Raw genomic sequence first — 26,452 nt, forward strand, 5'->3', positions numbered from 1 at the left:
TTTTCTGGAAGAAAGCTGTCCCCCTGCTCTCACATCGATGCCAGACACTTCAGTTCCCCCCTTATGCCCTTGGTGCCTCTCAAGCTGCTACCCTGATGCTGGAGCCCAGAGGGAGTGACTCTAAGTGAGTCCGTCTGTGGGTTCTTTAGGAAGAACTGCTTGGGACTCCAGAAGTTTCTTCTGCCAACTAAGTCCCCACTGGCTTTTGCAGCCAGGAGTATGGGGACTTATCCTCTTGGCACAGGAACCCTGGGATGGAGGTCTTGGTTTGGGGTTAGGACTCCTTGCTCCTGAGATACCCCTCCTGAATTTTTATCTACCAGCCTGTTCTACATCTCCACCCCTCCTACCAGTCTAGATGGATGTGGTTTCTTCTGTAGTTGTCAGACTTCAATTCAACTCGATTTCTGATAGTTCTGGGTGGTGGTTGTTCTATAGTTTAGTTGTAATTTTGATGTGGTTGTGCAAGGAGGCGAGCTGTTTGCCTATGCTACCATCTTGACTGGAAGTCTCCCAGAGATGACATTTGAGCACAGATTCATGATGAATAGTGTATCAATTAGCTTTTGCTGAACAAACCAACCCATACTTTAGTGGCTTAAGACAGTCACCATTCGTGATTGGCTCATAATTCAATGGTTTGGCTGGGCAGTTCTCATCTGAGCTGGGTTGCTGGCATCTGCTGGGCCTGTTCGTGGTCTGGTCAGCTGGCAGGTAAGCTGGCAGCTGACTGATCTAGGATGCCTTCATGTCTGGCAGTTGGAAAGCTGTTGGCCAGAGTGATGGGGCCCCAGGGCTCCCCTGTCTCCTTCCTGTGGCAGGGCTGCAAGTGTGAGGAGAGAAGACAAGGCCCAATGCATACACACTTGTAGCCTCTGCTTGCAGTGTCTTTGCGTCTGTCCCATGACCAAAGCAAATCACATGGTCCAGATTCAAGGAAGGGAGGAAGAGACTTCACTTCTGCATGGGACAGTGGCAAAGTCACATTGCAAAAAGACAGGGACAAGGCTGGATGAATTTTTGGCCACTTGGCCTGCTACCAGTGTGGTTAGAAGCCATCATGTGCTTGGTACCATGCTGGTCACATGTCTTTTTTCTTCTGACCCTGAGGTGCTCAGAGTTACCTTGGCCCATGGCGAGCAGGAGGGTCTGAGGCTGAGTTGCACGACGTATGTTGGAAGTGACAGGGGCACAGGACAGGAAGCCGAGCTCCAGGGAGGTGGTGTGGCCTGGCCTCACTTGCCCTCACAAGGACGTCTGGAGACCCCCTGGGCCTCCCCCACCTCAGCTGAGCTCAGATGGGTGGGACCACATGCTAGCCGGTGCTGTTCCTTCCAGTGCTACAGTGCCGGCTGCCTGAGGAACGTGCAGAGAGCATGGATCTTTTGAACACAGCCACTCAAAAGGGAGCTGAGGTGGGCTCCGAGTTCCCCGAGGGCAGAACAGCTCATTGGGCTTTGTCTCGCTCTAATAGGAGACCATTAGTTAAGAAAAGTTCTAGCCAGATATCTGACAGGGCCTGACCAAGGGCTTTGGTTCACTTGGTTTGGGTATTCTGGGCAAGTGGAGGCCTCGGCAGGGCCATTCTGCCCCCGGCCCGCAGCAGACCACTTCTAAGTGATCTTTAGTGGAGTGGGCGGGGGGAGGGTGGAGGCGTCACCTCAGTCACTTCCTCTACCATGAATCCATGGGACTCCTCATAATAGTAGGTAATTTGCATAAAATATCCCTTTCTAGTATTGCAGCTTAATGATATAGCTGCCTCCATTTAGGTATTTGTTTAATCATCCTGTCCATGCTGAGCTCCTATGTGCCAGGCACTGTGGTGGGCTTTGGGGAGTTAACCATCTGGCATTTTTAACCAAATGATCACAAGATAACAGTGGTGACCAGGGCAACAGTGGTGAACAGTGGGAGGACAAGTTCAACAAGACAGCAAACTATGAATGGAGGTTTGATGTAGTCAAAAAAGTTGGGAGGGCTTCCCTGAGGAAGTGTGCTGGGCTCTGAAGGATGAGCACAAGGTCAGCAGGCCATGTGTCAGCAGGGAGGAATGTAAATGAGTGACTGAATGACGGTCTCAGTGGAGCCAGGAACCCCTGGTGCAAGATGAGGTTAGAGAAACAGAAGCCAGACGGGCAAGGCCTGTTGGCCAAGCATCATGGGGACCCACCTTTGGGTGTTAAACGTCAAGTGGGTGACATGATCCATAGGTGGAGACAGGATCCAGGGCTGTGTGCAGGTTTAGACCACACTGGGGCGTTCATCCTGCAAACATTTCCCTAACGTCAGCCATGCCCCAGGCCCGAGGGCCGCCAGAGGAAAGGTGCAGAGGCCGGCCTGAGGGCATTCGTCTGTGTCTGGGGCTTCAAGCTGGGCCGAATGCAGACACTGAAGATCACGCCTCTTCTCGTCCCCATCTCAGGTTCCTCCTGCGGACCCTCAGGTGCTCACGGGCCACTTTTCTCCCTGTTGCAGGCCTTCAGCTGAACTTCACTGCCTCCTGGGGGGACCTGCACTACCTGGGACTCACAGGCCTGGAAGTGGTGGGCAAGGACGGCCAGGCACTGCCTGTCAGCCTGCACCAGATCTCCGCCTGCCCCAGAGACTTGAATGACCTCCCCGAGTACACGGATGACTCCCGGACCCTGGACAAGTAGGTGTCTGTGGAAGCTTGACTCTCATGACAGCAGGGGCTCGGGGAACTGTTCTGCGCCTCAGACATCAGGTCAAACATCAAATAGCAAGCCCCGTTCCACCTACTCCCGACCATCCCATGAGGTCTGTGCACCCCATTTTACAGCCAAGGGAAGCCGAGGCTCAGAAAGGGAGGTGACCCTGCTGAGACCTCGCAGCTGGAAGTGGTAGGCAGGGTTCGAGGCCAGGTGCTCCTCCTTCCAGGCGGAGTTGTGCTGTGTGTGCTCACCGTGCTTGGCTTTGGGCCCTGAGCACAGGGGCTGCTCAGTGATCATTTGCAGGGATGGCTCTGAGTTTAGACACGAGTGGCCTCACCTCTCAAGGACAGAAAGCTCCCTCCTCCTCAGGATTGAAGGTGATTGCTAGGAAGTCTCCACAGTGTCTTCTGCATCTGTCAGATTCCATAAACCCAGGTTAGGCCAAGTCAGTAAGAGGACAAGCCTGAAACGTGGAGTGGAACAGCTCCGCCCCTCAGGGCCGCCGTCCTACCTGGCCCTGTCTGCGCACGTGGGTAAGAGGGGTCTGGGGGAGTCAGAGGATGCAAGTTCAAGTTCTGGCTCTGCCCCTTGACTGCTAGGAAGTTTCTTAACCTCTTCAATAATAATAGTAACTGAAACTATAGTTGCCATTTATTTGAGCAATTGTTAAATCCACATGCTGGACCATGCTAAGCAGGCTACAGATATTCATCCATATAATAAAATGATTGATGGGCGCCCATGTAAACCGAGGTAGACAGAGGATAAAAACTGGCTGACAGTCACTCAGACCAGCTGGCAGCAGAGTCGTGATTAGAATGCACGTCACGGGAGAGCAGCACTGCGCACCTCACCACTGAGTTACACTGTCTCCCCTTGTCAGTAGAATGGGGACAGCAGGTCCCGGGGCCGGAGGGTGGGAGGGGATCCCCATACCTCAGCTGCACCCTGCCTGGCTCAGGGTGTACGTGGGGTCAGTGCTAGACCCATCCCCACTCCTGTGAGGCACCCCTGAACCGTGAGCCTCATGTCCTGTCGTCATGGCCCACCCGGGGCCCCGCTGCTCTGCGTTCCGGCAGGTCTCCCTCCCGAGCACGTAGGTGTGGAGCCTGCGGGCCCAGCGCCCAGCTGCACCCCTGCCCATCCATCCACGCCCACCCGCTCACCGCCCTCCGCCCCGATTGTGTTGCAGCAGATCCCGGGACTGACAGAGGTTTCTCTCTAAGTATTTCAGGATGTATCTCTAAACAGTAAGGACTTGAAGAAGAAAACATAATCTCAGCACTGTTATTACACCTAAAAAATTAACCATCATTCCTTGAATTACTAGATATCCAGCATGTTCCCATTTTCTGAGAATGACCTTAATAGTTTATTTCTTGACTTGGGACCAAGATAAGGTCCATACATTGTGATTGGTTGATATGTCTTTTTCTCATTTTTTTTCTAATAAATTATCTTTTGAAGAAAGTACTTTTTTTCCCCTGTAGAATCTGGATTTTACTGGTTTCATCTCAATGGTATTGTTTAACCCGCTTCTTGGGACCCTGTATTTCTTATAAATTGTTCCTTGGACCTTGAGGCCTGACCAGATCGAGGTTGGATTGTGGGGGCAACGCAGGACCACCGGGGCGTGGGTGTTACTGTTTGTTTCCTCCAGGGGCCGAGGGGCCTTGTGCGATGCTGCCGACCAGAGCTCAGTGGCCCACCCACTGCTCTATTAGGGGCCGCAAACCGGCAGTGCACTATCCTGTCATTCTCTTTTCATCAATACAGAGAGTTTTCCTCCAGCTCTTTGGTTACTCTGAGGTGTAATTTCAATAGGAAAGGCCGTCTCAGTGCTTGATTTCGTGCCCTGGCCAGTGGGGCTCAGTTGGCCAGAACATCGTCAGACTGAAGGTCTGCGGGTTTGGTTCCCGGTCAGCACGCGGGCCTGGGCTGCGGGTCTGGGCCCCCGTGGGGGTAGGTGCGCGCGAGAGGCAGCCGGTGGGTGTGTCTCTCCCTCTGTCTCTTCCTCCCGTCCCTACTCTCTCAAATCAATGAGCATGTCCTCAGGTGAGAATAATAAATACATTAAATTAAATAAATAAAAAGGAGTTAGCTGGACTATATAACCCTGTAAAAAACCCAACTCCTTTATTAAATACATACATACATACATACATAAAACTTGATTTCTTCCCTTTATTTTTCCATTTTCAAAATAACACGTTGTTCCTCTAGCATCCTTTAAAATATTTGGTTATTTCTGACGAGCATAGTCATGGACTTGAGTGTGCTGTGTTTGAAGGTTCAAATCTATTGTACTTTTTATCCTACTGGTGCTCTTAGACCCTGGGAATCCTGACAGAGCAGTCTCTGACAGCTCCCAGCTTTCCGGCATGGCAAGATATTCCGGGCTCATTTTATATTTTTCTTTTTTAAAAATTGTCCCAGATGTGGACTGAGCCATTTCTCCATGAAGCCCTGGTTGGTTCTGGTGGGAAATGGTGTTTAGAGACCATAATCTAGCCACTAGGGATGCTCGTTGTTGTTGGTTGGTCATAGTTTCAAGAAGTGTTCGTGGACCAAGCTAAGAAGTATCATTTGGATGTTCTCGAGGGGCCTCCCTTCACCCATCAGCTATAAACACTTCAGCAGTTCTCTCTCCTCTCCGGACTGGGGAGCAGTTTTGCTATGGAGGCAGCCACGGTGCTGGGAAAAAGAGGTAATTGCTTTTGGAAGGAAATAGATGGCTCTCTAGGAGTAGTCCTCAGTCAGCTAATTCCACAAACACCCGAGTGTTAAATTGCTGAGTTTCCTCAGTTTTCAGATGCCAGCAATTGTGAGACACATCATCCATCAATTTAATAACAGCCTTTTAGAGAAAATAAAAAGAAACGTTACCTCCTTGGATGAACAGTTAGATTGTAAGATTTATTCCAAATCTAAAAATTTAAAATGTAAAAGAAAAAATAAAATCATTTTAAAATACAGGAAACATGGCAGCAGCCCGAGTCTCTTGCAGTGCAGCAGCTTCGGGTCGTCGGGAGAGTGCGGGGGTGGAGGGCACTGCCCAGGAGGCCAGAGCGAGGCCCTGTCCCCAGGCGTGTTGGTGCGATGCCAGACGCATGGGCTGGAGCCGCAGCATGAGGGCCGGGGTGTGCCGGGCAGTCTAGGGGAGTCAGCAGCCGCCGCCTGGGGGACACATGTGGGCAGAGTGGAGGAGGAGGGGCAGGGCGTCCTGAGCGGCAGAAACAGAGCCTGGCCGGGATGGAAGTGCAACACGAGCAAGATGCCAAGTTCGGAAACGTGTCTAGAAGCACCCGAGGGTGCCGGGGCCCCCTGCTCACGTCGCCACTCCCTGAGATACCCAAGCTGTGTGCCTCCAGCGCCCCGAGCCCCCTGGTACTGCTCCACTGCAGGAGGGGCCACGCTCACTCCGCTGCTTTGGAGTCTCTCCCCCAGCACAACAACAAAGGGATGGGATTCTTTCAAAGTGCACCAATAGAGTCAATACAGCATTTTACAGGAAGTCTGGAAAATAGAGAAGATGTCCGCCCCCATCCCCTCTGACACACTATAATTTTTGCTTTTGCAGAATCTGCCCTGGTCCTTGTCCTCACTTGACAGCGCTGAGACGAGGGTGCCTGCCGCCCCGGGGCCTCCCTTTCCCGTGCCGCTGCGCATCCTCGTGGCGGCATTGTAACCCCTGTCCAGGCCGACCGAACCTCTCCCTGCGTGGAGACCTCTTGGGTCATCCTTTTTTCTGAAATAAACAGCAAGACTGTAATGAGTATCTTGGTGCAGTTAGCCTTTGCAACATGTTGACTGGATTCTCCTCGGGGGAAAGTTTCTAGAAATGGGATGACTGGGCTCCAGGGTCCTGAAAAATGACACACCTCCCCCCTTTAAGACCAGAACAGAAACGCAGAGGATTGCCTCATCGCACCTCAGACAGCCTAGACTGTTCCTCTTCTTCCCGTTTGCGTTTGTCTCACTTCACAGCTGGCCCCGTGCTGCTGCTGTCATTAGTCTCACCTCCCTCAACTCCGCCCCCCCCCCCCCCCCCCCCCCCCCCGCCCCTGCACAGTCCAGCGCCTGCTGGGCAGGGGCCGCAGTGGAGACGAGTGGGTGCCGAGCCCTCCCCAGGCGGACTGGACGCCCCTCACCGCTCCTTCCCCACTGTGTGCAGGTTGATCGACGGGGCCAACATCACCACGGAGGATGAGCACATGTGGCTGATTCCCTTCTCGCCGGGGCTGGACCACGTGGTCACGATCCGCTTCGACAGAGCCGAAAGCATCGCAGGCCTGCGCTTCTGGAACTACAATAAATCCCCCGAGGACACCTATCGAGGGGTAAGGGGGGGGACACAGCGGCCATGCTCAGCCCACTGTCAAGGGAATGGGCCCTTGATGAATGGCTGGTGTGGCTGCCAGAGAGGAACATAAATCCTCCAGAATTGTCCACATGGCGCTGGGGTCTACAGCCAAGGGGGAGAGCACTGCTGTCTCCTCCTTCTGCAAACAGCAGACGCGGGCCGGAAAGCCAGGCAGACTGGGGGACCTGCAGCACTCGTCTCTGCTGGGGGTGCTGGGGGTTCTGGGGTCCTCGGCCCTCAACTCGTGGTTGCTGCCCTGTGGCCCTCTGAGTGCTTCGGGGGGCCCGGCCCTGGGCCGAGGGCTTCTCGGGAACTCGTCATGTGATTGGACCATGGTCCAGCCTCTGGGAGGCAGATGTCATTACCCTCATCTTTCAGAGGATGAGAAGGCGAGGTCCACAGAGGCCCAGTCACCCCCAGGGTCAGAGCTGGAGCCCCAGATCGAGCTTGCTGGGCGTGGAGCTGTGCGTCCCGCACTGTGTTTCTGCTGCTGGGTTGGAAGGAGCAGCGGCTTCTGTTGGAACCTGGAAAAAGCAGCAGAAGTGCCCCTTTTCATGGGCTTTTGTGGCCAGGGCGTCTAAGACCCACGAAACATTGCTCTCCCCCCAGTGCACAGAGGAGAGGATGGTGAGGCCCCCTAAAACACGGCATTGTGGTCGGGGCGCCGAAGGCATGGGGCCCTGCATCTGAATCTGCGCCCAGTCCTTGCCAGCCACGTGACCTTTGGCGCGTGGCCTGCTTTCTCTGGCCTCTCAGTTTCCTCGTCTGTAAAATGACGAGTGGGGGATACCTGCCTCAGGAGGGTGGCCATCACCTTTTGCCCCACAAACACTGACAGAGCCAGCAGTTGGCCTCGGGGCCTGTGAGCCCAGGCCTGGGCTCCCCACCACATGCTGTGCGCCCCAGGGTGCTTCTGCGGGACCCGTGGGGCCTTGAGGACTGTGGTGGCTTTCACAGTGGGTGGCAGTCCCCTGCCCGCCAGGCCGGTCCCTCTGGAGCAGCTACCACCCCTCTGCAGGCCGCTCCGTGTGCGTGCGCGCTCTCAGGCTCAGCACGCGGAAAACGTCAGATGTGTGGGCGTAGAAAATCCCGAGAAACCTCGTGCTCCAACTCTTGTCTCTGGACAAGAGTTCTCTTGAGTGAATCCGTCTTTCCAGTTGACTCTCTGTGGCCTGGATTCATGTCCTGGATACATTGGGCCCAGGGTTCCGCCCCACCCCCCCATCTAGCCTTCACCACCGGCCACTGTGGGATGCGAGAGGTGGCCCGTGGGAGCAGGCAGATCCTGGAGCACAGTGTGGGGCAACTGTGCCCCCAAGACAGCAAATCAGATGGCCACCCCCCAAGGCCCTGCTGGGTATCCTGGTTGGGGGCCCTTGGCTTTCGGTTAAAGCCGGCCTCAGACTCACAGAGACGGGGCTTCGGATCCCTCCAGTGTCCTTGGGCAAGTCGAGTAGCCTCCCTGAACTTCAGTTTGCTTGGCTGTTAGATGGAGGTGACGATACAACACCCCGCCCCGCCCCCGAAGGAGTGAACAGTGGCCTGGGGAAGTCAAGGACCCTTCCTGCAGGAGACGATGGCCCCAGAAGGGGGACAGGGCTTCCTGGGCTTCTACTTTGCTCTGTTGCCAGCTTCGTTTTCAGATGGCTTTCCCCGTGGGGCAAACCCAGAAGTCACGCGGGTCATTCTGGCCAAGTTCCATTCGGCTAAACCAACCATGTGACCAAGGGTCAGAGTTCTCAGTCTGGCCAGGCCAGGGCCACAGGTCCAGCCCCAGGTTCAGGGTAGGAGTCAGGTTTGTGGGAAGCAGAGTGGACATATGATGACAGTTTCTGAGTGCCTGGCTCTGGCCACACCTGAAGGCCGTGACCCTACGCTTTCCAGGTTTCTGTGCCCTGGGACTAACCGACCGACCCCAGGGGGGCTCCCTTGATGCAGAAGGAACAAAGGGCACCAGAACACGGGGTCACCCACGAGACCCAGGCCAGGCCCCTTCCTCTCTGCACGGAGGAGCCCCCTGCATCTCCCAGAGGTGAAGTCCACCTCTCTGGTCAGCAGCTGGGCCCAGATTGCTAAGCCTGAAGGTGAGGTGAGGTGCCAAGGAGCCTTGGCTCCAAACTGTGTGGTTGGAGAGAGGGTGCTGGCTTATCAGCACCCCCTCCCCACCCCCCACTCACTGAGAGCTGGGCCACCTCACACGCTGCCGTTAAGGCTTTGAGATTCAGGGCTGGATCCTGGCCCTCTGGCGGGCGAAATCGGCCTAGAACAGGGGGACCTGCTGGCTCAAATGTCATCCATTCAGCAAGTTCTCAGCAAGTTCAGCACCAGTGGTGGGCCAGGCCCTGACGCAGAGACAGGGATGGTCCAGCCAGGGTCTCCGCCACCACAGGGGGCCCACGAGCCGCCGAGGGCACTGCTAGGAAGCCCGTGCCCTGAGGGACGAGCCGAGCTCCACGGAGGGAACGGCAGCGCAGGGGCTGGTGGCGACTGGGAGCCAGGGCTTGAGGGAGGTGCGGTGCGGTGCGTGTGCTGTGCCGTGCGCTGTCTGTTTGGACTCGTTACGCACGCTGACTCATTTTTGAGCCCATTTAACAGCAGATAAGGACACCGAGGCCTGGGTAGGTTAAGTAACTTGCACAACTACAAATAATGGATGTCGGGCACCTGTGTCCGTGCCCTTGACCGTCATGCTGCACCGCCTCAGGCCACCACGGCTAAGTGGACTGGAGAATGTCCGCTGTGGCAGGGGCCTCACCCACCTCATCTCTGCTCTCTGCCCGGCACCCGGCTCAGCACCCTGGAAAGGGGACCTGGGCGGCTGGCTCCCGTCTGGGAGGGAGGCCAGAGGAGCTCGGGCTGGGGCTCCATGGAGGCGCTCTGTCGTGCGTGCCGGCTGCCAGCTGCGCCCGCCACAGGGTGCACACAGCCGTCCTCCACGCCGGCTTCCCCCCTCAGGCCCGTGTTTTCTTCCGATTGCCAGGCCAAGGTCGTCCACGTCTCCCTGGACGGCCTGTGCGTCTCCCCTCCAGAGGGCTTTCTCATCCGGAAGGGGCCGGGCAACTGCCACTTTGATTTCGCTCAGGAAATCCTCTTTGTGGACTACCTGCAGGCTCGAGTGCCGCCCCGGCCGGCCCAGAGGTGAGGCAGCGGCACACGCGCACGTCCCTTCCCGTCCGCGGCTCGGGCCCCTGCCTGCTCTGAAGTGTCCGCCTGGAGCGTTTTTGAAGTGGTGTGATCAAAGGCTTTGCTTTTCAACTTGGCTGTTTCTAAAGCTCAGCCAAGCCTCCATGGAAGCCTGTGGGATGTGCCCACCTTGCCTGGGTGTTAGGGATTCTTACCGTCCAGAGCGCTGGAGATTTTAAATGCCTCCTTACGCCTCCTGCTGGGAAAAGAGGATCCTGGCTGCCTGACTCCAGAAATGCCTGTGGGCTGGTTCAGGGAAGGTTCTACCTCTTCTTGTTTCTGTGTCCCTGATTTAAAAGATTCAAAGAGAAAAAGGGCCCAACATTTCATGGATTCACTGGGGTTTCTTGGCCCCATTCTCAGCGGCATTAAGTTCATAACAATTTGTAAATGTCACATTGAGGTCACTCATTTAAACCCCCTGACGTCCAAATGCCAGGGGCCAAGTTCTCGAAACAAAATGAGTTTCTTTCCACTGTGGCTGGGATCAGTAGATCCCAGTGGATCCCTTGGGCTGGTCACTGGGAACAGTCACTTAATTATAACATTGCCCTTGAAATGGAGGAGAGCAGGCCAGAGCTAGAGGGCCCTGGCTGCAGACCCGGGAAAGCAGCCCGGTGGAGGGGAATGCGGAGGAAGAGAGCTCTCCTTCCAAAGCGCCTGCTGTGTGCCAGACGCTTCATATTCACTCCAGTGGGGATCACTGTGCCCTTTTTACAGTCGTGGGGACTGAGGCCCCAGCTAGCGAAGCCACTGCTCGGGATCAGGAAGCCAGAGCCTTCAGGGTGCTCCCCACCTTCCAGCCTCCTCTTCCTGCCTCCTCCCACCCCGCTGCACCCCACACTCCAGCCCCTCTGGCTGCTTTCCGTGGCAAAGGATCCCCCCACCCCTCTCCCCCTCCCACCCGAGGGCCTTTGTTCCTGTTGCTCCTGTGCTCAGGAGGCTGGGCTCTGGTCTCCCCACAGCCGTTGCCTCCCTAGCTCAGACCCCACCTTCTGGCCCGTGTCCCGCCGCCCTGTGCCCACCGTGTGTCTTGCTCAGCTATCAGCGCAACGTGGACTTTCCTTGTCCGTGAAGGGGCAGGAGAGCAGGCACTTCGGAGAGCCCCGGACCCGGACAGCCTCGGAGCACACCCCAGTGCCACCTCCTGCTGGCAGTGTGGCCCGGAGCCACTGACTCCACTCTCCCTGCCCCACCTGCCTCGCTCACACCTGGGGGTAGAGAGCACCCCCGCTAGGGTAGTTTTGGGGCACAGGGGGGCCCACATGTGAGTCAGGCCCTGTGCTGAGCTGGCCGTGACCGAGCCCCCCCCAGCTGAGTGGGGGCCCCGTGCAAGCAGCAGCTGCAGCTGTCTCCCCAAACTGCCCCCTGGGAGTGCCACACTGCCATGGTCTTCAGTCCATCGCCTGGGGGGTAACTGACCGTCCATTCTGGTACTTGTTTTCTGCTTACTGGTGCTCCTCTGTGTGTTTTTAGGCTCAACACAAAAAGCCTGGAGCGGGCGAGCATGGACTATGAGGCACCGCTGATGCCCTGTGGCTGTATCCTCTCCTGCCTCTTCTGTACACCCTGGGCCCTGGGGCCCAGGGAAAGGGCGAGGCCCTTGTAGGCACCTCGCAGCCTGAGGCGGGGTCTGGGCCTGCGCTGCTGGCCAGGGCTTCAGGCAGGCCTCAGCCCAGGCAGCTGGACCACCATGCAGGGAAACCTAGGAGAGGGTGGGGGGGCTCCGGGTCCTCAAGCACGCTGGGTGCCACTGGGACCAGGCAGTTCGGGACTTCCAGATCCTGTCCCCTAGTGGGCAGGGCTTACAGGAGGCAGCACCAAGGACTCCAGCTGGGAGGGGCTGGAGAAGCTGGAACTGACCCAGGGACCGGAGTGGGGGCTATCCTTCGGACCAGGCAGGGAGGAGCTGGAGACAAAAGGGACAGTAGTAGCCAGGTTTACCGGATCTCTACCATGGGCTGCCGGCATAAACTCACTGCCTTAGCCCCGAGTGGTGGGTACTGCCAGCATTCCCATTTCACAGCTGGGAAGACTGAGGCAAAGGGAGGCTAAGTGACCTGCCCACGGCCACATGGTGGGAAGGGGCAGGGCCGGGTTAGTGAACTCAGGCAGCCTGGCTCTCTCACTGGCCTGTTCTGGAAGGACTGCCTCTGGCTACGATGTCACCTGGGAGCCACCCTGCCACTTCCCAGGTGTCTTGCCCTGCCTGCTCCTGGGGATGCTGGGAGCGAGGGGGCGCATGCTGAGGAAGGGCTTGATGCCTGGTGCCGAGACGGTGGGTCACCCTGCCATGGCCCATCCCTCTCGATGCCATTAAAGCTCCTGTGCCCCTCTGCCCATGGCAGCTGCGCACTCGCAGTGCAGGGAGGAGGGCACAGGCTTTCTGTTCCTGCTGGTTTCCGGTCAGGGACGCTGACGCGTGAGATGGCTGGGGCCTGGTCAACGAGTCTGTGACACAGGCGTGTCCCCATCCTTCCAGCTCCCTGGAGAGCACTGTCCCGTCCCGTCCTCCTGTCTCCTGGGGCCTGCAAAAACCACACACACAGTTTAAATTAAAGAAAATCTGATGCCACATATACTTGGATGGAATTCAGTCTTACTAAGAGAAAAATCACTGTGTTGCTTTCATTCATCTGTATAAACCCCAGAATTGTATCTTATGCTGTCTTCATCATTGTTTCACTTTGTCCTCAGGAAACCAAGCCCATTTTTCCTTAACGACCTGTGCCAGTCATTTTTCAGTTTCGGCTCCTGACCAGCTGGGGCGACCCCTACTACATCGGTCTCACCGGCCTGGAGCTGTACGACGAGCGGGGAGAGAGAATCCCTCTGTCAGAAAACAGTATCCTTTCCAGGCAGGGGGACCCGCCCAGCCTGCAGGAAGCATGAAGGTTGGGGAGGGAGCAGAACTCCTGAATGTAGAGGGGATGTCCCTGTAGGAACCGGACCTGCGATTAAAATGCCAGTGGACTCTGCCTGCAGTCAGATGCTGACCCTTGGGGTTGGGCGAAGCAGCCCCCAGCCACACCTAACAGGGCCGGGCTCCAGAGATGCACAGAACCAGGGGTCCTGTGGTCCGGGGAACTGGGCGAGGCCCCAGCTGCAGCCCCGGGGAGCCACAGGCCCTGTGGCACCCTAACAGCTCAGACCAGGTCTGCAGGGGCGAGCTGTTACAGCGCATTCGCCTCGGTGTGTCCTGAGTTCACGGCCACAGAGCCCTTTGTTTGTGCCCGGGGCTTGCCACGTGGTGCCTCACTTGCCCTCACCACAGTCTTGTGGAGTGAGTGCTGCTGGCATGCCCACGTCACAGACAAGGAGCCGAGACACAGAGGGTTGAGGAACTTGCCCGCGGCCACACGGCCAGTGAGTGGTGGACTCCCGAGCCCAGGCTGTGGACTCTGAGCTGCCATGCCTCTTCAATGCGACCTGCCTGGCCGCTCTGGGTTCTTTTTTTTTTTTTTTTAAGATTTGTTTTACTTTTTTTAGAGAGAGAGGAAGGGAGGGAGAAAGAGCGAGAGAGAGAAACATCAATGTGTGGTTGCCTCTCATGTGCTCCCACTGGGGACCTGGCCCACAACCCAGGCATGTGCCCTGACTGGGAATTAAACAGGTGACCTCTAGATTTGCAGGCTGACACTCAACCCACTGAGCCATAGCAGCCAGGGTGACCCCTCTGGACTCTCAATCTGTGACCCTGACATGCTAGTTAGGGAGCTGCCAGAATAGGTCAACTACCAAAGCCTGCCTTACATCTCTTTGGGGTCCCCGGGTTCCAACTAGAAAACCATTTCCTGGAAACCTTCCCTTGGAGACACCTTGACACCTTGCATCACCTGGAGTAGATGATTCTTGGTGGTTTGGTCATTTTCCTCGGCTGTATATGGCTCTGCGGTTTCACCAAGAGAGCTCACATCCAGGGCCCTTGAGATCTTCCCATCAGTTCTGGGACGCAGGGATTTTTGTGCGCATCTGATAGCCGAGGAGCCAGGCCCAGAGGTGTCCCATGACTTGCCCGTGAGCTCGGGTCAGAACAGCAGAGCCAGAGCTGGGTCGGGTTCTCCGGCCCCGCGTTAACGCCCGTCAGTGGGATGCCTGTAGTTGGGCCAGGCCCCGCCAGTCCTCCCCATCTCGGCAGAGGCAGAGTGCAGCCGTGACCTTGTCCCCTTGCAAAGGAAACCCTTTGCAGAGTTTGCCCTCCGCTCTCTGGAGTAGCAGCAACACGTTTTGTTCCCACCTCTAGGAGTTCCACGACGCCTTTTTCAGCACCTCTCTGTGTGGCTGCCTCCCCTGTCCTTGGAACTGGCCGCCCACCCTCCACTCAGCCTCAGTCCATGCTCTCACTTTCCCCAGAACACGTCCCATTTGGCTGTCACTCCTCAGGCTGCCCAGAGTAGCAACCGGCTGCTCTGCCTGCCCCCCTCCCCCCGCCCCAGTGTCCCCTGGGCCCCCAGTCAGTGTGACGGAGGCTGGAGGCCTCGAGGGTGGCGCACGGTGCCAAGCACACTGCTGAGTTATGACAGCTTAGGTGCCTCCTCAGACATCGCCGCCTTCCCCGACAGCGTGAACGCCCTGGAGGGCGTGTGCGGGGACGTCCGGACCCCTGACAAGCTCATCGACCAAGTGAATGACACCAGTGATGGCAGGCACATGTGGCTGGCTCCCATCCTGCCTGGCCTGGTGGGTTTCCGGAGCACTCCGCCCTGGGGAGGACTGGGAGACTTCCTGTCCCCGGGTTCATGACACAATTTTCTCCCTGGCCAAGTTAACCTGGAACAAGTCAGAATGTGCGGGACCATCAGGACGGCTTAGGCGTTTGCCAGCACACCTAAGGGGTCAGCTTTTCTGGGCCAGCAGTTCTTTGTCTGTGCCTTGGGCCCTGGGCAGCAGGCCTGCGGGCTCGGACACCCACCGCTCCCTGCGGGCAGCATTCGCTGGTTCGTTTTTCTGCCTCTGCTCCCCTCTGCAGCCCACTCTGTCCCCCTCCTGCTGGCTGCGTCCTCTCCGTACTCACTCTTCTGCCTCCTTATGTCACTGGGCACTTGACCCCACTCGTGCCTGCGCTCTGGCACCAGATCTGCCTGGTTCTCTCTCTGACCGATTCAGTCTCACCCATTGCAGACTCTGCATTCGGTCCTCCTTACATTTTTCTTCCAACACCTGATGGAGAGCCTAGGAAGGGGGTGGGCCTCGCCTGCCGGGACCTACCTGATGGTGGTAGGGAGAGAGGAGAGAAGCCCGGAGATGGGATGGGGGCGCTAGCCCTGCCAGCCTCTCAGCACAGGGCCAGAGGCCCGGGCAGCGATATGTAGCCCTGTCTGGGGCATCCGTGTGTCCATGGAAGTGTGCCCTCTTCCACTGCATGGAATTGGGCCGGAAGAGAGGTGGGTACATTTTTCTCTCAAAACACTCACAGGAAGGGGCAGCGTCAGCAGTTCTGTGAGGGAGGTTTTCCCCCAAATTGGCCCCCTAACTGTCAGCTTCCCTTGAGTGGAGGCCAGCCCCTTAGCCCCAGCACACAAAAGGTGGGATACAGATCTGTTGGCTCTTGGACCTGGGGCCGCTGAGTTGTGGCCCCCCAGGCCAGTGCTGCCTGCTGCCATCCAGAGCGTGGCCCGCTGCCTGTGCCACCATCTTTCCCCGGGGCCCTCTGAGCACAGCCACAGGCCGAGAACCAGGGCAAAACGGGGCAGGAACGTCGGCAGCCGGTGGCCAGGGCTGGCTGCTGTTGCTTTATGGCATCTTGCAAGGAGCCCCTAGCATGTGAGAATCTTTGCTGGGGAGGGAGGATGGGAGGCTGCCGGGTCCCACTTCACTAGCTGATTCTGTCCCTGATGTGGATGGCCCCTGCCTCACTCCCCCAGCAGAGATTCAGAGACAAGTACCGAAAATTACCCAGCAGCGCCCTCAGGGCCTGCCTGCTGTGCTTGTCTTTTGTGGTTTGCAGAAAGGACAGGTGGGGGTCAGAGCTGTGCGGATAGCCGCAGCAATGCTCTTCCACTCTGGAGTTGAGGCCCGACCCCACGGCCCACATGGCCCCAGACTGTTTCTGGGGGGGAAGGGAAGGGTGTACCCCGTCCCCGTGGTATTTAAAGGGGGGCCACGCCAGGCCCAAGAAAGCAGGTCCTGCAAGAGCCAGCTCAGAGGCTTGTTGCAAACGCAGCCACACGTGACCTGACTCAAGATGGGCTTCGAGGAGACAAAAGGCGGCGGGAACCCTGTGTACTGAGGCCCAGAGCACCTCAGGCTGGGCCACACGGCAGGGGCCGCCGCCCGGCCCCCACCGGCTCGCCCCCACGCGCCCCTCCCAGCCCGGCACCCCTGCTCACACATGTGCCTGTTTCAGTTCGTGCCCCTCTCTGACAGGTGAACCGGGTCTATGTGATTTTCGATCTGCCTACCACCGTGTCGATGATCAAACTGTGGAACTACGCAAAAACACCCCAACGAGGGGTGAAGGAGTTTGGTGTAAGTACTTATTAGCTGGGTTTTCAGTCAATCATGCTCCACAGGACTCAGGCCCCCGCAGTGCTCGCCCGGGCCATCTGAGCGGCTCCCCTGGGTCGCAGCCTCAGGCGCACATGCCCGGCCGCCCTGCGGGGACGCTGGCCCTCCACCTGGGGGTCCACAGCCTCCTCCGAGTGATTTGAATCATCACCCTGAAAAAACAAAGTGGCTTTTCCTTCACCTTTTCTTCTAAAAAAACTGGTTCAGGGAGTTCATGTGCAGGGGTGGCTCTGGGCTGGGGAGAGTAGGGCCCCCGGGGCTTCCCAGCTCTGCCTCACGGGCTAACAGCATTTCAGCTCAGGAGCCTCGGCCTCCTCGACTGCAACTCGGGGCTGGTGTCGCGCACCTTCCTCCCGATGACCTCAAAGAGCTGAGGCCGCAATGCAGGCCGGGTGCACGGTGGGCGGGGCTCGGGGCAGTGACCTCTGTGCCCAAGGTCACGAGCAGGAAGGAAGAGAGGGCCCCGCCAGCTTGCTCCAGAGCCCCTCCTCTGTGTCTGTTCAGCTCCTGGTAGACGACCTGCTCGTGTATAATGGGGTCCTGGCCATGGTGGGCCACCTGGTTGGGGGCATCCTGCCCACGTGCGAGCCCACGGTGCCCTACCACACCATACTCTTCACGGAGGACCTGGACGTCAGCCACCAGGAGAAGCACGCCGCCCTCAGGTGCGCCCAGCCTCACCCGAGAACGGGCAGCAGGGACCCTGGGGCGGGGCCTGATCGGATCTCCCGCCTTTTCCCTCTGCAGCAGTCAGGTGGAAGACCAGGACGTCCAGATGATGAATGAGAACCAAATCATTGCCAACTCGAAAAGAAAGCAGGGTGCCGTCGACCCAGGTCAGCTTCCGCTCGCTGCTTGGGGCGCCTTCTCCAGCATTTGGGCCGCGTAGAGAAAGGGCAGCAGTACCACACACCCTCTCGGGCCCTGCCCACCCTCGGACCCCTCCTCCGCCCAGGAGCCTGGCTGGGAGCTGAGGAGCGGCTTGCTGCCCACCCCCCACCACTGAGAGCAGGCCCCTTGGGGCACAGCGCTGCCCCCTGGAAGCCAGGCCTCTCTGGCACAGAAGGGAAAGCCAGTCAAGGGCAGGAGTACACCATCTAAGGGGTTGCTCTAGGCCACACCAAACCAGTAGAGGATCCACAGGGAGGATCCACAGGGTGAGGGCTTCTCGGAGGCAGTGGTATTTGAGCCTGCATCCTAAAAGGTGCAGAGTGAGTGGGTCAGGCAGAGGGAACAGCGTGGGCAGAGGCCTGGAGGGCAGTGCAGGAGAGTCTGCTCTGTGAAGGGTGGGGGGACCAGTGTGTGGGAGTGCCAGGCTCAGAGGCTGCCGGGAGCCGCAGGTGGGGCCAGGCCTCCAAGGGCCCGGATGGAAGCCTGGGCAGTCTAGATTTCAGCCTGAGGGTGTGGGGAGCCCCCCAGGGTTGAGGCTGGGTGGTGCTCATCCCTCTGTGCTCTCCATTGACAGCCTTACGCCCCAAAACCTGCATAAGTGAGGACACAGCAAGACGATGGCGATGCTGACCGGCGAAGGAGGGAGAGCTGGTCCTCTCAGCCAGCATGGGGCTCCTTCACTGGCCCCTTCAGCACCCACGTCCCCCCTCAGTCCTCAGGGTCTGCCAGCCAGGACCCAGGGGCCAGAAGAGAACTGTGGTGTGGAGGGAAGCCTTCTGTGGGGAAGGGACTTGAAAGGTGGACGGCCCTGGGAAAGACAGGAACTGTAGGTGGGAGTACAGTGGCCCTCTGTTCTGCCCTGCAGGGAGCCCCAGGTCACCTGGCCTGCTGCCTCTCCCATAAGGTCCAGCAAAACAGCACTGGCATCCACTCAGCCCTGCCCTGGGATCCCAGAGCCAGGTCTGACTCGGGCCGAGACAGGGGGTGGGCTTTGGAGGCCCTCCATCCAGCCCGGGGCATGGCTGAGCAGGGCACAGGGACCAGGCCTCAAACACCAGCACTCGAGGGGTGCGCCCGGGCTGGGGTGCACCTGGGGTGGGGTGCCAACAACTCTCTATCCCCCACGCACATCCCTGTCTCCTTTGGAGGCTAGCAGAGCTGCCTGAGAGGGTGGGACTTTTCCCCAGACCCCCAAATGTCTAGCCAGAACTGCTACAACCCCCTCACTCATCCCCGGTCCCACCGAGGACCAGTTGAAAAGGACAGATCCCCTCAGAGGAACTGGTTCTGCAGGGGTCTCTGTCCTCTTATCAAGGCTAAGGAGGGACTGGCTGAGGGCATGGGCCCTGCAGAGGGCAGAAAGGGGGTGCACCTGCCCCTCCAGAGCTGGGCCCACCCTGGCATGCCGGGCACTCGTCTCTGCTGCCAGGCCCAGGTAGGACCGGCAGGAGGGCGGCTTTGGCCCCCAGAGGGCCAGTGGGGCCCATCTAGAGGCCCTGTGGCCGAAAGGCAGGGAGGCCAAGGACCCGTGCCGCAGCCCTGCTCTCAGTCCTCAGAGCCTGCGCCCCTTCCCCTGGAACTCTGGACAGAGGCGGCCCTCACTGCACGCCCGGCCGTGTGCCTGGAGCCTGGAGGGGGGCTTCTCTTGCTGCTCTCTCCCTTCCTGTCCCCGTCCGTGCCCTTGGAGTCAGGCACCGAGGATCTCGCAGCCCAGGACCCCTCTCCTCCCTCTTCCAGCAGCTTCCCAGCAAGCTGGAAATGTGCCTTGCACCCCCAGCCGAGTGCAGCCCAGAACACATCTATTTCCATCTATGTAACAAGCTCGGATCAGGGACCTAATTGGTTTCCCAGTGGTGGGTAATTTCTCGTTCTCAATATTAATCCGTTGTTTTCCTGGCGCCCAGCCCAGCCGCGTTACTGTACTCCAAGTACGTTCCTATGCAACCGAGGGCCCAGCAAATACTTTATGAGCTTTGCAGCTTCCGCGGGCAGCTATGCAAATGCGCTTCTCATTTGGAGTGGGGGTCGATGTGAAGATAAGGAAATGTTTCTCTCTAAGAAGATCCATCATTTCTGTAGCCTCAGAGCCCCCAGCTTCCTGCTCCTCCCAGATGTGGCGGGGCCTCCACGCTGATGCCGGGCACGTGGGGGGCTGATGGAGCCAGCTCTCAGGGACGAAAACCAGAGCCGTGGCTGGAAAGGGAGCCCAGCTGTCCGTCCCCCAGGCACGGGCACAGGTCGGACTGGCGGAGAGCGCCGCACAAGCACCACACACGCTCGCTCCCGGAGTCTCAGCTGATGTTTGTAACAAGTGTGTGGACCACGCAATTTCGAAGGAAAGAAAGGCTGTACAGGCATTAACTCTAAAACAAATTTCTATTTTTTTCTCTTGCAAAATCAATAAAAGATATTGTTAAGGGTATACTTCGGTACACTGAGTTTGGGATCAAAGGCAGCCCACGCTGCCTCTAGCAACTGAGTCAGAGGCCACTGGAGGCCGGTGGCCGAGTGACATGTGGAAGTCTGCCCTCTGACCTTCATCGTCTCCACCTGTGGACGATCCCAGCACTGGGTGAAAAACAGACAGTGTAAGCCCATATGCTCATAGCGATGGTTTTGCGCCCGGCACTAACTCCTGTAACCCACATAACAACCCTATGGTGCAGGCACTATAATGGTCCTCCTTTTATAGACAGGGAGACTGAAGCACAGAGAGGCTGACTAACTTACCCAAGACGCACAGCTATTAGTCAACGCACAAGTCCCAGGACAACCACCGGAGAGCTGAGGTGGCGGTGAGGTCGCTGGGTCTTTGGCTCCGGGCGTTCCCTTCAAGTGTGTGGATGCTGGGGGCCCACACCCTGATGCCGACTCTTGGCCTCCCACCCGGCTGCCACTCCCTGCTTCCCCCTGGTGGCCTTGGCACCCGGGTAAAGCAGCCTTTGAGTGGAAAGAAGGTTCCGTTGAAACGGGTGGGGACGTCAGCACTGCAGCTCAGGTGCCAGCAATTGCTTTGGCAATGGGCAAGAGGGCCCTTTGGAAACCCACCTCCTGGACACTCCACCAAGGTGAGGGGGAGGCCTTCTGTCTGTCGCCGCCCCCACAGAGGGAAGGTGTGAGGGCCTCTGGCGGCCCTCTCCTGCCCCTGCTTCTCTCCAAGTTCCTAGAAGATGGAGGGGCCTCGCTCTGCCCGGACACCCTGGTGTCGGAGAGCCAGTCTCGTGCCTCCCACCATGGCTGTGCACCTGGGCCAGCCCTGGAGACCCGGGGCGGGGGAGGGGTGAGTGTGGTGTCCCCCACTTCTCAGCCACAATAAGCCTCTCGGCCACCAGCCGGCACCCTTGGCCTGGGCCCCTGTGGTTCAGGGACCAAAGCCGGCCTGGGAGGGCCGGCAGCAGCGCAGCGCCAGTGGCCCAGCAATGCCGGGTCTTTAGTGTCCTTAAGAGAAGCCAGAAATTCGGGTGTTTTGTCTATTTTTAATGTAACTTTTAAATGTTGGCTCAACTTACCCAAGCAAACAAACACCAAGCACCCCAGATAAAACTGGTTCCAAGTCCAGCGGGGGACAGGGCTTCGAGGTCCAGAGTGGGAAGGACTGTACCCAGGGAGCCAGGCCCCAGACTCCTGGGCATGTGGGGGCTCCCCTGGAGCCCGAGACTCAGTCGAGCCTCTGGCACCCAGCCAGGCCCAGGCCCAGGCTGGGGTCTCGACGAGGCAGGTGGGACCTCTGTCCTACGGGGCATGTGCCCCAGTGAGCCGGGGCGCTGTCTGCGTGGCCGGGCAGGATGTCCCTGACCTCCGTGTGACATGCAGCATTCATGACAGCACTTCCAGGCCCCCCAGGCCCGGACGACTATTCCACTCACAGGCCCTGCCGAAGGGACAGCCTTTGGCAGCCTTATTTTGTGGCAGTAACAACAAAAATAATAGCAGCCACTGGTAGTGAGCCCTCCCCCACACTGACGCTCTGAGGGTTTTGTCACTGAGGGCGCACGTCAGTGTTGGACACAGACCTTACTTGGCAGGTGCCCTGTGCCCAGCAAGCTGGCGATGGTGAGCGATAGCCCTGGGGCTGGCCGGCCGGGTTCAAGTCCAGCCTCCACCACCTCCTAGCGGTGCAAACTGGGTGAGGGACTCCACAGCCCGTGCTCCCTTTGGCTTCCCTACCCAGCAGGGTGCCGGCAGTGCCTGCCTCACGAACGTGCCCCCTGGGAGGGGAGACGCACTCCGCATGCTGCACGATCACGCCCAGTTTGCAGGTGTGCGCACTGAGGCTTTAGAGTAAGTGACTGGGGTGAGAGGGGACTCCAGGCCCGGGCTCCTCCCCAGAGCAACATGTCCCTACCTCCCAGGCGACACACGTCGACTTCGGGGACGCCTGCCCAGCTCTGGTGGCTCAGTCTGGGAAGGGCACTAGCCTTTGGGCAGAGGTTGCTGCCCACCCTCCTCTCCCCCCCTCACCCCTGCCCTGTTGTTTCGCTCCTTCCCACACTGCCTCTCCCTGATGCAGCCTAGCTGCATCCCTGCTCACCACCCACACCCTCGTGCGGGAAGTTCCCAGGGAGGGCCAGGAGGTCTGAGGAAGGGAGCCTGGGGCACAGGCTGGCCACCCTGGCCTCCTGCCATGGAGCTTCTCTCGTGCAGAGGCCCCCTCCGTTCTAGAGTCCCGGCCCCTCCTCCCCCAGGTCCTGACCAGTGCCGGTAGCTGCCAGGCTACGGCCAGGCCTCTGGACATCAATTCAGCTACCAGCCTCCCCTAAGGCAGAGGCTCAGACGGGGTCAGTCCAGATGAAATGTGGTCGAAGAAACAATTACGAGGGTGGCAGGGGCTGGACCACACGGGGGCAGGGCTGAGGTCCCATGCCAGCTCTCCCTGTGTCTGCGCAGCAACCCCCGTGCGGAGCAGATTGGTTTTTCCTCATGACTGATGGCGCTCGGCGGGCTGTTTGTCCTCAGGCCCATGTCTGGCTGTCCACTGGCGCGGTGGTGCAGTGTGCTCTCGGCCCCGCAGCCGGGAGTGTGGGCGAGGGGAGTCGAGCCTCAGCCCTCCAAGCTGTGTGCTCCGGGCTGCATCTCTTATGGTTTGGGGACAGGAGCACTTGGGAGGCACCTTTCCCTGATTCCCACCGAGGCCCCGCGTGGCCGTGTCACGGCTGCGTAGTGTCAGAGCCCAGACAGGAGCCTCGGACGGGCGGGGCCCCACCGGTGCCCTCACACCCCTCAGCCCCTTCCCCACCTCCAGGCCACTTCGTGCTTCTCCTCTTCATCCCCCGGGAGTCCTGCCCTCTCAGCCCCGCCCGCTGCAGTCCCCACCAGGGCCCGCCCTGCCTCTGCCCCGCCCCCCATCCCACACCCCTCAGGCCCTCCCCCCACACGACCAGGACAACTTCCCAAAATGCAAATCTGACACATCCACTCCCGAGAGCCCTCCTGTCACCGCTGTCACTGTAGCCCTCGTGCTGGGCCTGCGCTGAGCTGTCATATTCACTTTTCTTTGAGATTCTGTACATTTCTTTCCTTTTTTTTCAGTATTTTTGGTTCAAAATATAATATTGTGACTAAAAAATAAAGCCTTTTTCTCAATGACTCCCTGTGGCCTCTCAGGGGGTGAAGGCCACACTCCTTGTTCTAACCCACAGGGTCCCACCCACGCGGACGCTGGAGGAGCGCCCGGCAGACCGCCACCAGCTCCGACCGACAGTCTGTCCGGTCCTCACCGCGAGGCCGCACAGGCCTCAGTGCTCCTCAACCCCACGCCCTCCGCACAGTGCCGACTCCAACTCCCGCCCACACCCCTCCCGCCTCTCTTCCCACCCTCTGGTCCCTGCTGCGGCTGCCCCTCCGCCGAGATGCCCGCCCTCACCACTCCAGTTCAAGGCAGGTCTTCCCTGGGGTCACCTATGTAGAACTTCCCATGTCCTGAAGTGACATTCTTGTCGTTAGAATTAACTTGGCAGGCCCAGATGCTTTTCTTCGTCCCCACCTCCTCCCGAGCAAGGGGTCATCACGCCCGCAGCGGTGGCCCTTCCCGGGGAGCCACCTCCCGGCATGCCCGTCCCCTGGCCGGGCTGCAGCGGGCAAGTGCCCATGAATCAAGCTGACATTCCATTACTGGAGCCGGGCTGGCTCCGGCGGGGGGGGGGGGGGGGTTGCTGGAGTGACTGCTCATCACAGCCACCAGCCAAGGGGACGACAGCCCAGTGATCGCCTGCGGCCGGGCCTGCCCATCAGCCCTCAGCCAGGGAAAGGACTGTGGCCCTGGGGGCTCTCTGCATCTGGCAGGAGAGGGGGTGACGGGGCAAAGGAGAGGCCGGAGCCTCGTTTCAGGGCAGCGGGTGAGTGCAGGTGTGGGTGCAGGGCCAGATGTGCCCGGGGCCAGCACAGGCGCACGTGAGTGGGTGGGTGTGTCCGCAGGGCGCTCACAGGCATGAGGAGTGTGTCAGTGCGTGCGCACCTGAAGAGCATTATCTCGAGCTTACACAATGTCGGGTTGGTGCGTGCACTCGAGCCCAGGACGTGTAACTACAGGGTCACTCGGTGTGGGTGCCCTGGGCAGAACGTGGCAAGTCCTCTGGGCTGTGGGTCAGGCCGATGCATGGTGGTCAGGATGAAAGGCACATGCAGGCCAGCAGCCAGAACATGTCTGCTCAGCACAGGGGAAGGAGCCAGAAAAGCCATTTGCAGGGCAGGAGGAGGGAGCCTTTGCATTTCCACCCAGGCTTGTCTTTGCTCACCCAGCCACTCCTGCCTGCAGATCAGGTGACTCTCCCTCCTCCCAGGTTCAGGCAGGCAGTGGCACGTGCTCCCCGCACGAAGCCCCTCTCCCAGTGGGGACCCACTGGGATCACTCACCCGGCCTGCCTGGAAGTGCTTCCTTTTATCTAACCAGCAGCCTTCTTGCTGCAGACTCTGGAAGACTGAAAGACAGCTAGTTCTCATACCCTGGCCAGCAGGTGCTCAGGAGGGGACAAAGGGACATGAAGTGTGAGTGGACCTGTGGGCCTCCTGCCTCCCCCACCCCGGCCCGTGCAGGGAGTAAGAATGGCCGCTGCTTGAGCTGTCCACATAGCATAACCACATACACTTGCACAATTATTTATTTAATAGCATTTTTTCTTTAAGCTGACTCTGTCTTTTTACTTGAATGCCTACTGTGAACTCATGGCACTGGTGTGCCCATCACATATTTTTCCTAATACACATTTACATAAACACAACTATTAAAATAGATTAAAATTTTGCCCATATGCCAACTAAAATTATGTCCTGGACTTCTGTGGTCCACTTGCCGACTTCGGAAGGAACTCGGGGTGAGATTGAAGAGCTCCGAGACACCGTGCCCGGGCCAGGCCCCTGTCTGGGTGCCACCGCCCAGCCCTGTCTCTGCGGTGGGTCTTTTCGCCCGGGGCCGGAGCCCGAACTCTCGTCCTGACGGTCGAGGCCTTTGTAACTGGGCCCCAGTCTCTCTCCCAGACCATCTCCCACCTCACATAGTAGGTCCAAAATACTGAACAAATGAAAAATGGATTATGGGAGCACTCCATAAATGAATGAATGAGCGTACACCTCCACCTGGGAGTCCCCCAGGCACCCGAGACTCGAGACATAGTTGACTTTCCCTTCCTCCCACATCAGTCCACCCCAAGCCTGTCGATTTTCCCCTCCTGACCGGCTCCTGCATCTGTGCTCTTTGTCCTGTCCCCAAGGCCACACCCTCTTCTCTCCCCTCAAGTATGGTCGGGAGGAGGAGGGGAGCCTGGCCTTCCCCATCTCTCCTCTGCCCACAGCCGCGGTGGCCTTCCTAGGTGCACAGTCGGGAAGCATCCCCCTCTGCCCGAAGCACCCCGCGGCTGCTGGCCGGAATGAAGGCTAACCTGCCTAAAGCGGCTTCCGGCTCCTCAGCCGGGCTCCTCCACCCTCCTCGCCTGCTTTCTCGCCACCTCGCTGCCCTCCCCTTTCTCCGCACCTGCAATCTAGCCTGTTCTAAATTTTCCACAATGTTCCCTTCTCCACTCTTGCCTGCCTGACATCTAGATGACCTTTATGTCTTGGCTTAAGTGTCGTTTCCCTAAAGGAGCCCCTTCTCACTTCTGCCCTCGACCCAGCAGGCCCTCACCGCAGTGACGGCAAACACCGACAACACACTTATCTGTGCCAGGCTCTGTTCTAAATGCTTCACGTCTCGTGCATTGGCTCATTTAACCCTCAGAACAGCTTTAAGAGGTAGTTATAATGATCATCCTCACGTGTCCATGGGGATGAGGCACAAGAGAGGTCAGGTAATTTGCCCAAGGTCTCAAGTGAAGGGGCTAGAATCTAAATCCGAGCTGCCCGGCCCAGAGCTGGGCACCACAGCACTTCACACACTGCACTATAGTCATCTGTCTAGTTATTTATCCTGCCCATCTGTGAGCTCTGCGAAGACAGACGCCCTCTCTGGGTGGTTCAGTATCTCATCTCAAGTGCCTACCACAGTGCTTGGCCCATAGTAGGGACGCAATGAATTGTATCACTGGATAGATGAATATACAGATGGATGGTGGAATAACGCGGATGGGTGATGCATGAAAGAATGATGGATGGATGTCTGATACAGGGAACAATGACAACTGGTAGGTGGATGATGGATGGGTAATGGATGATGGATAGGTAATGGATGATGGATGGTGATAGATGGTGATTGGTGGATGAATGGATGATAGATAGACGGCTGAACAAATGGATGGATGATGGAAGGATGATGGGTGGATGATGGAAGGATGAATGAATGGATGAATGATGGACAGATGATGGATAGATGATGATGGTTGGGTAATGAATGATGAGTGGATAG

At 58.3% G+C, this 26,452-nt stretch overlaps 1 protein-coding gene across 1 annotated transcript in view; it reads left to right on the forward strand.

The window, feature by feature from the left end:
* KATNIP (katanin interacting protein) overlaps window positions 1-20,041 on the forward strand; it is a 190,991-nt gene extending 170,950 nt beyond the window's left edge. The window contains exons 21-30 of the mRNA XM_036021187.1: window positions 2,479-2,656; window positions 6,850-7,015; window positions 10,019-10,176; window positions 11,698-11,762; window positions 12,956-13,066; window positions 14,762-14,901; window positions 16,588-16,689; window positions 17,233-17,393; window positions 17,476-17,564; window positions 18,194-20,041. Of these exons, the coding sequence (XP_035877080.1) occupies window positions 2,479-2,656; window positions 6,850-7,015; window positions 10,019-10,176; window positions 11,698-11,762; window positions 12,956-13,066; window positions 14,762-14,901; window positions 16,588-16,689; window positions 17,233-17,393; window positions 17,476-17,564; window positions 18,194-18,249 (1,226 nt within the window). The 3' untranslated portion in view covers window positions 18,250-20,041. The remainder of the gene's footprint in view (window positions 1-2,478; window positions 2,657-6,849; window positions 7,016-10,018; window positions 10,177-11,697; window positions 11,763-12,955; window positions 13,067-14,761; window positions 14,902-16,587; window positions 16,690-17,232; window positions 17,394-17,475; window positions 17,565-18,193) is intronic.
* The last annotated feature ends 6,411 nt before the right edge of the window (window positions 20,042-26,452 follow it).

This window comes from Phyllostomus discolor, chromosome 3 (assembly GCF_004126475.2).
Source record: "Phyllostomus discolor isolate MPI-MPIP mPhyDis1 chromosome 3, mPhyDis1.pri.v3, whole genome shotgun sequence".
NCBI lineage: Eukaryota > Metazoa > Chordata > Mammalia > Chiroptera > Phyllostomidae > Phyllostomus > Phyllostomus discolor.